Below are 13,320 nucleotides of genomic sequence, written 5' to 3' on the forward strand. Positions count from 1 at the left end.
AGGGATAAGTTCCGCACTGATATGTCCTTTTGTTCGCCTTTTATAGGCTGTATCTGCGTTCTCTCATTTGTTTTATCTTAGATTAACCTTTTTATTCAAAAAAGAGAGAAAAAGTGGTGCTACCCTTCTCTAAATTTTAGATATACACAAAAAATAGGGAGGAAACAGTAGAGATTGGGTGGGTGCACTCTGCAGATCGCTATGTAAGGCGTCCAACTGATTATACACGCTTAAAATTTAACTTTTATTTGATATGCTTTTAAAAGAGAAAGAGTATGCTAACTACTGATTCTCATTAGAACAAATACATAGAAGTGCATAAAGTTTAGAAAAGTGATTAAAAAGATCGTGATTTAGAGGCTCAATTGATTTGTATGTGTTTCTGTCTCGTAATATTTCCTTGTCCGCTTAGGGAGAGGAACTTTTATTTATTAAATATACATTTTTCTGACCGTAATACTTTTACTCTGACCAAGTATTTTACTTTCTTTAACTATCAGTTCGATATTTTGTTACTTTGAGAACCCGTGGGCTCTTCAGGTCTTTTTACACTCTGATTTTATTACATGTAGATGTAGATAGTGTGCACTTATTCCACTATATAAATATGTGACGGTTGGATTATATCGGTTGTACACACTAACCAATCTTCCTTTAAATTGTCAATTCGAACACTGGATGATAGTCTCACAATATACACACTTTATCGCATTGTACCACCCAATCTTATGGTAAGTGCTTGACAGTGTATTTATACAATCTACACCCTTGTGGATGGTCACTGAATGAGGTCACAGAGGTCCTCATTTGAGAGCTGCAAGTGACACACTAAATACTATACACCTGTTCTTAATTACACTGTGCGCCCGATTTAGTGGCTCCTTTTTCCCCCCTCTCTATCTGTGGATCGGGAGACTGTGTGTTTAAATATAGCACACATTTCTTGTGACCCACAGTGATAGGGGAATTGGGAACACTATTTTTATCTTTTTGTATTATAAACATAGATTGATCTAGATGGACGCAAGTCTTTATTCAGCCTCACCTACTATGTAACTATGTACTGAAAACTCTAAAACTAGTCAACATAATAGAACAAATCCATTATAGAACAGGGCAGATGTTCTGTGCAATGAGCTGCACTTCCAAACTTATTTTCCAAGTAAATCTGAAATATGAGTAGATTATGCAACCGCAGGTAGACCGTTCAACTCCCGAATGCAGCTGCAACTCTGAAAATATGCCAATGCCACGGGAGGTGTCTTGTGTAAATAGATGCCGCTTGGTGGCTCCTGTGATCTGCTACTGCATTAGATCATCATTAGTACATTGGTCATCTGAGGGGATCCGATATACAGCTTGACAGTGTCATGGTCATCAGGCAATAGGATGACCCGAGGGTATGGTCAAAATGCACCAGTTCCACGGGTACAAAAGGTTGACTCGGTCAAAAGGCCACACTGTCAAAAGGTCGACATGACTTACATCTCACACAAATGTCGGCACTCAAAGGGTTAAAGAAAGATAAGTAAACATAAAAAAGAATGAATTGGTAAGATGTAGGTGTAAGTATCCAGGATAGGATACACCCACAAAACAAGTTTGTTTACTGAGGTCCCTAGGGGAATACCCCACAGAAAAAAAGCACAAATCTACTTTATTGCTCACTTTAATCGTGTGTAGGATACTTTTTCTTTTTTCCAGTTTACAATATATTAGGGGTCAAAAATGAAAATTTGGTTATTTTCAGCTTATAAAAAGTACAAATCACAGCATACTGTATGAAAACCATTCACTAATGGTTAGTAATAGTGAGACCCTCACCAAAACTTCTTTTCTGATGTACACAAGTCTTTGGTGTATCCATAGGACACCCTATTATAGCAGGTACAGATCCTTTGACATGAATCTGACAATGTTTTTACAGTGTTTTTTTTCCAAATATATTATTGTAAAGTGATCTTGCAATATAATAGTCGAAATATTAATCATGGGCTGCTATAGAAGTGAAGTGCTTAAACATATGTTATAGTATAGCAAATGGCTTAAAGATATTGATTTGACCATAAGTCATGTTAGTTGAGCATATTTTATTGATATTGGAAATTTTTAGAAAAATTCTATTAGCAAATTTGAGGTACTGCCATGGGCACCAAAATCTGAACCCGGTTTTGCAAACATTAAATGAGCAGCGTGGAACAGAACTACATCTATAAATGTTAATATTGGAGGATTTACACAATTTGATAAATTATATCTAGATGGCATCCTAAGGATATTTTTTATTATTTTTGTCTTTACATGGAGAGGATTCTTAAATGTGATTCCTTTTATTAGTCATAATGATTTTTGCCAATCATGTTGCTTCTTTATGGCAGAAAAGACAATCGCTGTCCATCTACATAGATCAATTTTTGAAGCCTGGTTCAGATAAACTTTTTCTTTTATATATTTTTATGTCCAATATATTTGTGTCGTCTTCATCAGAGATAATGTAAAATAATAACTGTATGAGCATAGACTGCAACTTAGAAAAGCTCTTATATATTTTCAATAAATGTGCAAGACTAATCACATGAGTTCATCACACATACACACACACACACACACACACACACACACACACGCATGCACGCACTCTTCAACAATGGCCATAATTACAGGGTAGCTGATGCTTTTCTTTATTCTCAAAACTACAATAATTCATAATGTTGTAGGTAGCTTATAAGAGAGAGAGAGATGTTGTGCGTTGCTGAGCAGGGTTTTGGGGACACACTCTCCATGTTGTTTTTACCCTGCAGTCTGTAAGAGCACAATAATGATGAAATGCCACGGATAAAATGGTGTTGGTGGATTGATTCCCCAGGGCCTATGAGAATCATTTAAAATACAGATCTTCAGTATCCAGAAGCATTATGCCCTACAGTGAATAAAATCGGGTAAAAGAAATGTCTGAAACTAAGAGTACAATGGTTATTATTAAATATGTACATGTTGTGCTCCCTATCTATGGAATTCTCTACCTCTCTCCATCAGAGGGGTACATTTACGAAGATGGGAGTTCTATTTCAGATAGGATGTTGCTATGAGCAACCAATCAGATACTATGTATGATCTTCTAGAAGGTGCTGATAACTTCCTATGTGAAATAGAACTCCCTTAGTAAATTTTCCCTGGCTCTCCACTTCTCTACAAAACTTAAATGGGCTACCAAGACGTACTTCTTCTTCAAACCAAGCCATCTTACGCTTACACCACTAGTACATGTTTGCTTTTACTCCTTCTGTGTCACCCCTGTACGTCTGCCTCTCCCCTTTAGAAAGTCCGCTCTTATGAGCAGGGCCCTATCCACTCGTACTTTTTCCCACTCGTAGACTATTTTTTATTTAATCTCTGCTCCTCTCAACAGCACCTAACCCTAGGTCTCTGTCACCATAGTGATTACTTAACTGTTTCCTGATGCAACTATCTTTATTTATTCTCCTTGTGCTGTAAGTCATTGTTTTTTTTTTTTTCTCATTTATGTTTTCTGTTAGGCACCGCAGAAGCCTTGTGGTACCAATAAAATAACAATAATAATATCAATTATACATTAATTATTTAGCTCTCTTTAGTATTTCATTATACAATTTTTATCATTAAGTACAGACATGTTATTAACCATTAGTTTATGTGGCATAAAGACTGCAGCTACAGAAAACAGTTTTAGGCGTCAACAAAGACAAATAATATCAGACAGAGCATAAAAGAGTACTGATATAATAAAAGGCATAAAATAAAAATAACAAAGACAATAAATAATAATCAAACAAATTACAAATATGTAAATTGAAAATCTGGCCATGAAAGGAATAGTGCCAGCTCCTACCACCTATTGTAGGTGATATCTAGTGACAGCATTACCACTGTTGCAGGAGGTCTGTGGCTACTTGAGCCGGAGGTGAAAGACAAACTGTAACTACCGCACCACGGTGTAGTTCAGCCATTGCAGCACTGCACCCTCTCATGTGCCCTGTCTTCAGTGCCCACTGTGGCCACAGTGCATGCTCAAAAGAGCAGGATCGGGACAGGGGGTAGGACGGACTACATAGTTCAGCCATTGCCCGCACCACAACCTCTCTTTTGTCTTCACTGCCCATTGCGGCACTGAGACCGGGGAAGTATGGACTACATAGCTCAGCTTTATAGTGTTTCACCCCAGTTGGTGCCTAGTCATTAGCAGAAATTTTGTGACAATTGAGTGAAACAAAACCTAAAATAAGTTAAAGCTGTGTTTTATTCTGAACTAGTAGCACAAAGTATGTGTTACACAATCAGCTTGTCAATAAATATTGTCACACAATATTGTGGGCTATTCCAGGAATGTTCTTCTGCTTAGCAAAGTTATAAATGGGGGAAGGTGTACAAGGGGTTTGATATCCTTGAGAACCAGTTATGGTCATGGTTGGTGCAAATACCTACAAGAAAATGGATCCCATATTTAAATTGTACTAATTACCATACCATACCCCCCAATCAGCCCATAAGCTACAGTTAACATTGACTGAAGGATGAGCCCAGAAAATTGCATTAACTGCTCTAATCACAGGTGCCACAAACCTGTAAACCGACAGCTACAGGAACTTATCCGAAATTCTATGGAAATGCAAGTAACAAGTAATTTACTGCAAGAGGAAATGAGGTTGCAAATGAATAGCCCCTTGAATTAAAGCATGAATGTAACACCCTTTTCCTGCTGATATTTGATTCAGCCCTAAACATGTAATCAATACAAAATTCTTCTAACGTTCGACCATAGGCGTGCACAGGCACCTCCTAATGCCCGCCAGCACCCCCCACGCGATTGCACGCAAAATGGTTAAAATACAGCACAGTTAGCCGGCGGCGGTCAGGACAGTCTTACTTGCCTGCCGCCGCCACCCGCTGCCGATCTCCAGCCTGGACGTGGGCTGAGCAGCTCAGCCTGAGCTCCATTCACATTAGCCCCCGGCCCCGCCTCTATAAACGTCACAGAAAGACGTGGTGACGTCGCACTGCACACCCGTCCTCCTGCCCGCGCTCCCGCCGTCCTCCTGCTGCCTGAGGGAGCAAGCCCAGCAGCAGCACGCACCCTGGGCTGGCAGCAGAGGCAGTGAATGATCCACCACGAGTAGGAGCCAGCCAGCGTGAGTGACCTGGCTGCCTACAGTGTTCCTCCTAGGAGAAAGCAAGCTAAGCTAAGTTAGGTTTTTATTCATAAATAAATCAATATCAACCAAAATTAAAGTGCTCTGTGCATGACTGTGGGCCATGGGCTGACGTTACCGGTCTGCCTTCAGACCTTTTTCAAGGCCCCCCACTACCTCCTCCTACAGTGCACTTTAGGAGGAGGTAGTGGGGGGCCTTGAAAAAGGTCTGAAGGCAGACCGAAACGTCAGCCCATGGCCCACTGTCGTGTACAGAGCACTTTAATTTTGGTTGATATTGAGGAATGATCCTTTAAATACTTAATTTGCACACAATGCCGGTGAGTGGCCTCATTTATTTCACTTTATATTTTGGCCAGGCTTAATACATCTGCCCCGTTATACATTACAGTGTTATTTATGCGCTTGATTAACTATTTAGTACTGCAGGTTTCCAAGTGATTATTCTAGATAGAAGTCATAGAAGGAAAGGTCACAATTTTGAAAAATATTTTTACAGTATTTTCCAGAAACAAATGGTCAAAATGTGGTAAAGTCATCTGTGACACCTGTGATATTACTGCTTTGTTATATACAAATAAATCATCTGTGTGAGTTCCTGCCAACACTGTATTTAATATAGTTTGCATTGATGCCCAGTAGGCGGTGATAGACACGCCCAGTGGGTGGTAATAGACACGCCCAGTGGGCGGTGATAGACACGCCCCTCCAATTGTGCACCTACTAATAAAATGGGCTGCGCACGCCTATGCGTTCGACGGATTAATAATATAACCATTTAATTTCCATCGGTATTGGAAACATTGTCAGCACTCATGGCTGGGTTGGACTATGACCATGGTAGGTTGCCCTGCCTTGCTTTCATCATCAGGTGAACCTCAAAGCAGTGACCTACTGACCAATAAGTGACCTACTGCCAATACTTACAGTATATTTTTCAAAAAGTTATTGACAACATCCCTTTTGGAATTCCATGATATAGATTTTTTGTATTTAAGAGATCCAAAATTTTAAGCATGGGCTTCAAACATGGGCCGGTATGTTCATCGCTGTGGATGTCAACTGCTATATGGACTTCATGCTTATGGCAGTCGAAGCCTAGTTCATATACATATGTACCAAAGAAGAACACTCCAGTACTGTCTATACAAAGGTGGATTCAATGTCTAAAGTCTTTAGCCTATATCTGAGACTGTCAACAACTACCGAAAATGATCATCATTAATGGTGCATTGACCAACAGGTTTATTCTGTAGGCCAGATCAGGTAAACTGGAGCGACAAATGTCAACAAGAGCCCTAGAAGACAATGAGTAGAATATTGTAGACAGTGTGTAGACTACACCTATGGAAAAGTCAAATGTCTCCCCCACCGGATATCCTGGAGATAATAAATATAATGTTCCCATCCACACTGTCCTTACAACATGAACCACATAAACACATAAATGGCTTGATGGCAGTACATCACACATTATATGATGATGATGGTGGTGAGTACGAAACCAAGACTTGAAGAAAGGAAAAGACGGTGTATACTGTTCAGCTAGTTGTACTGATATCTGGTTCTGGTCCTGCGGGACGGCTAGGTGCAGGCCTCTCTGTATCATTGGCACTGGCACCTGTCGTGTCCATCTGTGGGAAAACCTGGCTATGCATCAGAGTGTACAGAAGTGTTGTGCTTGCGGAGACCTCTGCACTTACTTTGGGACTGCCGATCTTGCTTTTCCCAATCTTGCCTTTGGTGCGCCAGGACTGCTCGTGGTCAAACTCCAAGTCCTCCAGCCGCTGCGTAAGCGCCAGTTTCTGCTGGATGGCCATCCGCAGCAGAGAGTTCAAGGTCTTCTTCTCATCCTCTGCCGCCGCTAGCTGCCTCTGCATCTCATCGAGCTGGTTCACATACTCGTCACACCTGCTCAGGCAAAGGACGGGAAGGAAGAAAAAATGGTGACACTTTATTGGCATCTCTACGTTGGAGAAGACCCATATTTGTCTGTCTTGGAAGAAAGGTGGTGATAGCACACATTGTAACCTTATTTGTAGAGTTTATGGAGCAATAAAAATGTATATTGATATATGGTGGTGCTTCTAATGGTCTGTTTACACTGTTTTTGTATATCCTAAAAATAGAATGTAAACTGACCATGTGATGCACCAACATTATTCTTATGGTCTTTCCTCAGTGGCATGTGACTTTCAGTATGGGAGAAACATCTTTTGATAGTCACTGACCATCGATTTTTTTTCCCGTTCGCCTATAATAGTCAGTCTAGACTGATTATTATCTTGACCGGAGATGGCCGAATTCGGGGGCTACCGCTGATGTCATCTGACATCATCCTCCCGCCCCAAGCAGGCAAACGCCCAGCGTTTTTATAGGTTCACTTGCTCCAGCCCCCTGTCCGCCCCCATTCCGCCACTATGGAGCGAACGGCCCGACTTGTGAAATTCGCCGAAGCTTTTCGCTCCCGGGGCTTGTGCAAACCCCGACCATCAGGGACGTATTCGGCCTGTTTCAAACAGGTCTGAATCGGTTCCATTGGTTTCATGTGTTATTTAGATTGTTCACCATTGGGTGATACATAAGTGGCTTTAAAAACAGTTCATATGGGTCCAACAAATATTTAGTTACGCCCTTGATCTTGCACCCATTTTTGAGAGGCACAAAGATCAAAGGTAGGCCAGTATGGGTAAACTGTCCTTATTGTTATCCCAGCACTAAGTAGAATGTGATTCCATCTCATCGGGAGCTAAGTCAGTGCCGTTACCTGGTGGCAAACATGGCTCTCAGCGATGAGAAGGTGGCAGCATCCTCTTTCAGAGCCTTCAGCTCATTCCGCAGTTTTGTCATCGTCTCCGTCACCATGGTCTTCTCATTTTCATACTTATTTTTTAGGTTTGCGAGTGCGACTTCTGCAGTCTGAAAGACATATTACAAAAGTCTGGATGTTTGATGGGAATGGAACATAAAAATCTTGCTGCATCCGGGTAGGATCATCGCATTGTTAATTATAATGTTCTTACCAACTCTCATCAGGTATAGTAGTTTTTTAACCACTGTGCCGTGGTACACTAGTGTGCCTTGAGCTGTTCTCAAGTGTGCCCCCAAATCTATAGACTGTTTTCATGTGATTGTTTTTTACCTTGCGGTGCTAATGGGAATGTTTTGTTTTTTTCAGTGGGGGCGAATGTTTTTTTTCCTGTGGGGGCCTGATGGTGTGCATTGGCAATTTTAAAATCTTGCTTGGTGTGCCGTGAGTTGAAAAAGGTTGAAAATCACTAAGGTATATGGTCAACACTACATGGTCAACATGAACCATGTTGACGTAATCAAAAGGTCGACAATCAAAAAGTCAAGGGGAGGACTTTTTCATACTGTTACAATCACGCGGAATCTGACTTTAATTTCCCCATGTGATGAAATCTCCAAATTGACACCAAAAATGCATGAAAAACTCAACGTTTTCATGTGCCGACATTTTCACGTCAACACTTATAGAAGTTTGATTTGTATAGAGAAAAATAAAAATCATTCAGCTCATGTGCAATAACTTAAGTATTTAACCTGTCAGGATCAGTATGTGAATACGTATCAAAAACTCTTAAGAATAATTTATTGCCACCAGAGGTCAGTATTGTACTATGCAAAAATAACTAAAGTTAATGAGGTTTACAATTAACATCTTAAACCCCGTAAACACTGGGTGACCCCGGTCTCGGTGCTGAGCGACGAACTTAAGCACAGATTGCTCAACACACATAGCGGTGCTGAGTGGGGCTTTGCCTATAGTTTACAGGCAAAACCCCGTGATCTAGCAGTGTAAACAGTGTATAAAAATGGGGTGAAAATCGCCCCGCGTACAGCCAATTACATTCAGAAGAAATTGCCTGACCTTGATTTACACGCCTGTATCCCGGTGCAGATAATTGGTAACACATTCTTCCTCATGCCTTATCTTTCTACATAATAAATTATGGTAAATATAATTGGCTGTTCATTTACTTCATCATCATTCCGCTTTCTTGGCATGTTCAGAAAGAAAGACTTTATTCTTTCTTTTCTTCTGAGAAACACAATCGATTTGAATAGACCGCAAAACATCTATTTGAACATAACAATATGGGGCGAAATTTAATAGGGGGGCGATTTTTTAGGCATGTTTTAAAATCGCTCAAAATCGCATTTTTTTAAATCGCATTATTGGGCCGATTTTCGCATATTTAATGAGATACGAATTCGTGGCAAAATAGCACTATAAAATGCGATATAGAGCGATTCTTCAGTCATGAAAATCGGCACATTTTCAGAAATGTGCGATTTTGGTTTAACCAAAAAGTGAAAAAAAAAAACGGCGTGGGGTCCCCCCTCCAGAGCATAACCAGCCCCGGGCTCAAAGAGCTGGTCCTGGTTTCATAAAATCACAGGGCAGAACAAATAGAGTTCCCATGGATTTTACAAAACCAGCACCAGGCTCAAGGGCCGGTCCTGGTTCCAAAAATATGGGGGACAAAATGAGTAGGGGTCCCCCGTATTTCAAGAACCAGCACCGGGCCCAACCAGCCTGCAGGGTAATGCCACAGCCGGGGGGAGACTTTTTATATAAGTCCCCCCGGCCAAAGCATTCATCCCCCTGACCGGTCAGCATGGGCAGGGGTCCTGGGGGAGTGGAGACCCCCCCAAAGAAGGGGTCCCCCCCTCCAGAACTTACCTGCCCATGCTGAAGCCCGGGGCTGTCCTCGATGCCCCTGGGCGGTGGACATCGAGCTGATACTGGTGTAAAAAAATAGATGAAAAACTATTATCTTATACCGTGGAACTATGAGTCCCAGCAAGCCTCCTCCGCATGCTGGGACTTGGAGAACCACAAGTCCTAGCATGCGGGGCATTAAAGGGCCCGCTGGCACTTGTAGTTCCACAGTAAAATAAATAGTTAAATAAACACACTGACACCCATTTAAAATAAAACTTTAATACATACAAAGCACACACATACTGATACTTACCTATCTTGAGCCCATCGGTAGGTCCCTGGGTCCGGTCCGGGGGCTTGGTTCCGGGGCTGGTCCGGGGCTCCAGGGCTGAAGAGTCCAGGGTCCTGGATCCGAAGAAATCCATGGGGGACCTGTGGAGGGAAATCCTATTCACCCAGGTCCTCTGGCGAACATCCCGACATCTTCTCCGTCTCCACCGCCGGTACACGCTTGGAATGAAAGGTGCAGAGATTTTTCATCTTCCGCGCCTCTCATCCAAATTATTCTATTGGCCGCCTAGCGGCCAATCAGGAGCCGAGAAAGTCGCCTCCTGATTGGCTGCTAGGCGGCCAATAGAATCATTTGGATGAGAGGCGCGGAAGATGAAACATCTCTGCGCCTCTCAAAGTCCATCAGGTACCGGCGGCGGAGACAGTGGAGACGGAGAAGATGGAGAAGATGTCAGCATCTTCGCCAGAGGACCTGGGTGAGTAGGATTTCCCTCCACAGGTCCCCCATGGATTTCTTCGGATCCAGGACCCCAGACTCTTCAGCCCTGGAGCCCCGGACCAGCCTCGGAACCAAGCCACCGGCAGCTGACCCAGGGACCTACCGACGGGCTCAAGATAGGTAAGTATCAGTATGTGTGGGCTTTGTATGTATTAAAGTTTTATTTTTACTGGGTGTCAGTGTGTTTATTTAACCATTTATTTTACTGTGGAACTACAAGTGCCAGCAGGCCCTTTAAAGCCCCGCATGCTGGGACTTGTGGTTCTCCAAGTCCCAGCATGCGGGGGAGGCTTGCTGGGACTGATAGTTCCACGGTATAAGATAATAGTTTTTCATCAATTTTTTTTACACCAGTATCAGCTCGATACCCACCGCCCAGGGGCATCGAGGACAGCCCCGGGCTTTAGCATGGGCAGGTAAGTTCTGGAGGGTGGACCCCTTTTTTAGGGGGGTCCTCACTCCTCCAGGACCCCAGCCCATGCTGAACGGTCAGAGGGCTGAATGCTTTGGCCGGGGGGACTTATATAAAAAGTCTCCCCCCGGCTGTGGCATTACCCTGCTGGCTGTTTGGGCCTGGTGCTGGTTCTTGAAATACGGGGGACCCCTACTCATTTTGTCCCCCGTATTTTTGGAACCAGGACCGGCCCGTGAGCCTGGTGCTGGTTTTGTAAAATCCAGGGGAACTCTATTTGTTCAGCCCCGTGATTTTATGAAACCAGGTCCGACTCTTTGAGCCCAGGGCTGATTATGCTCTGTAGGGGGGACCCCACGCCGTTTTTTTCCCCACTTTTTGGTTTTATCTCTTTTTTTACACCAGAACCATGCACAGATCTCAATGATCTGTGCATGTTTCTGACAAATACTCCAGTCAGAACCTGGTCTATTTATTTTGTGAGTTTTAGTAACCTTTACTAAAACTCGCATCCCATTAAATAGATGATTTGTATACTTTTTAATGGGAATACATCTGGATGCGATTTATAGTTTTACTAAAAATCACACCTTTATAATGTGCGAAATAGCGGGAAAAAAATGCGATTTTTCCTGAAAATCTCACCCTATAAAATATGCGATTTTCGGAAAATGTCCGAAAACGGACGTTTTTGCGAAAAAAATCGACCCCTATTAAATTTCGCCCATGGAGTCTGAAGGACAAGATGGCTACCTATGTACTGTACATTTCTGATTTCACAGTGCATATGCGTGTGTGTGTCTGCATCGAATTATTCAATCAGAACAACCTTTATAAAATATTAGGTACTTATGTATTATCTGGGCTGCCGATTTTTTGATTGTATGCCTTAACTTAAGATATCGCATCGCATCGCATACGACCATATCGCATGCGATGCGATGACCCGATTTTTCCATAGGATTCAATGTTAAAATGGACTGAGTCCATTTTAACATGGAATTCAATGGGAAAAGGGGTCCTTTTCATACCCCTACTATCCAAGTGGGCATGGAGTTGGATATAAACCTGTGGCGAGCGTAGCAAATCACCGAGCCCGAAGCGTGGCGAGCGAAGCGAGCCCCGCGAGGGGACGGTATTCTGTGTTCTGTATCCAACTCCATGCCCACTTGGATAGTAAAGGAATGAAAAGGACCCCTTTTCCCATTGAATTCCATGTTAAAATGGACTCAGTCCATTTTAACATTGAATCCTATGGAAAAATCGGGTCCATCGCATCGCATGCGATATGGTCGGATGCGATGCGATGGACCCGATTTCAAAATTGGCAGCCCAGTTAGTACATAAGTACCAAATATTATATTGTAACATAAAAATACTGTAAGGCTAACGCAACGTACACCGATTATGATGCAAAAACATGCATCATATACACCATTAAATATCGATTCGATCCCGATCGAATAGCAAGGTAATTGCACCGTGTGTGCACCCCTTCAGGGTTAAACGCTTCTTAATTCACAACATATCAAACCAATTATTATTTGATATCGAATTTATACTAAACACAATCAACAGGGGGTATAAAATGAGGGGAGTGTTGGGGCATGGTACCTGTCAAATTAAAATTGATTATTGTAAGTAAAGTGAAAAAGCAAGCACCCTGCTGCACTGCGGGTGGGCAGATGTAACAAGTGCAGATAGAGTTAGATTTGGGGGGTGTTCAAACTGATATCTAAACTGCGGTATAAAAATTGCATGTGGGCTACATGCAATAGTAGCAAGTATTTACCCTGCATAGAAACAAAACCCACTCAAATCTAAGTCTCTCTCTGGACACATTACATCTGCCCCACCTGCAGTGCAGCATGGTTTTGCACAGTTGCTTGCTTTTTAGCTTTACAGACATACATGAATCAGGCCCCTAGTGCAATGAAAGCTGGTAGCAGTCAGTTGGCACAGAACCTGAGACACACAGCGCAGCCAGGGCGGCCTGCCAGTATTGTTCTTACGGTGATGAGTCCCAAGGGACGTGTATTTACTTAGAAGGCTTTATAAATAAAACAGGGTTGAAAGAAATACGCACATGATCGGTGGCACATAACTAACTGAACTCAGGGCCAGTGGCAGCGCCCTAGCCGGGGGAGGGGCCCTGATGCGCGAGGGGGCTGAGGCCACTGCTAGCTGCCCGGGCACTGACTAATGATGACCAGCAGGGAAAGGCACCAAGTTTACCTTACTG

At 42.6% G+C, this 13,320-nt stretch overlaps 1 protein-coding gene across 11 annotated transcripts in view; it reads right to left on the minus strand.

Annotated features, from left to right (window-relative positions):
* Nucleotides 1-13,320, minus strand: part of BICD1 (BICD cargo adaptor 1) — a 185,689-nt gene that overhangs the window by 23,059 nt on the left and 149,310 nt on the right. For 10 of the 11 annotated variants that reach the window (XM_083181321.1, XM_083181322.1, XM_083181324.1 and 7 more), the window contains exons 6-7: nt 7,954-8,105; nt 6,890-7,097 (exon numbers count right to left, since the gene is read on the minus strand). In XM_083181321.1, the coding sequence (XP_083037447.1) occupies nt 6,890-7,097; nt 7,954-8,105 (360 nt within the window). Of the gene's footprint in view, nt 1-6,184; nt 6,821-6,889; nt 7,098-7,953; nt 8,106-13,320 lie in introns of those variants that run through there. The other variant, XM_083181327.1, reaches the window with a different exon arrangement.

The sequence above is a fragment of the Crinia signifera genome, chromosome 4 (assembly GCF_055691185.1).
Source record: "Crinia signifera chromosome 4, ASM5569118v1, whole genome shotgun sequence".
Classification (NCBI taxonomy): Eukaryota; Metazoa; Chordata; class Amphibia; order Anura; family Myobatrachidae; genus Crinia; species Crinia signifera.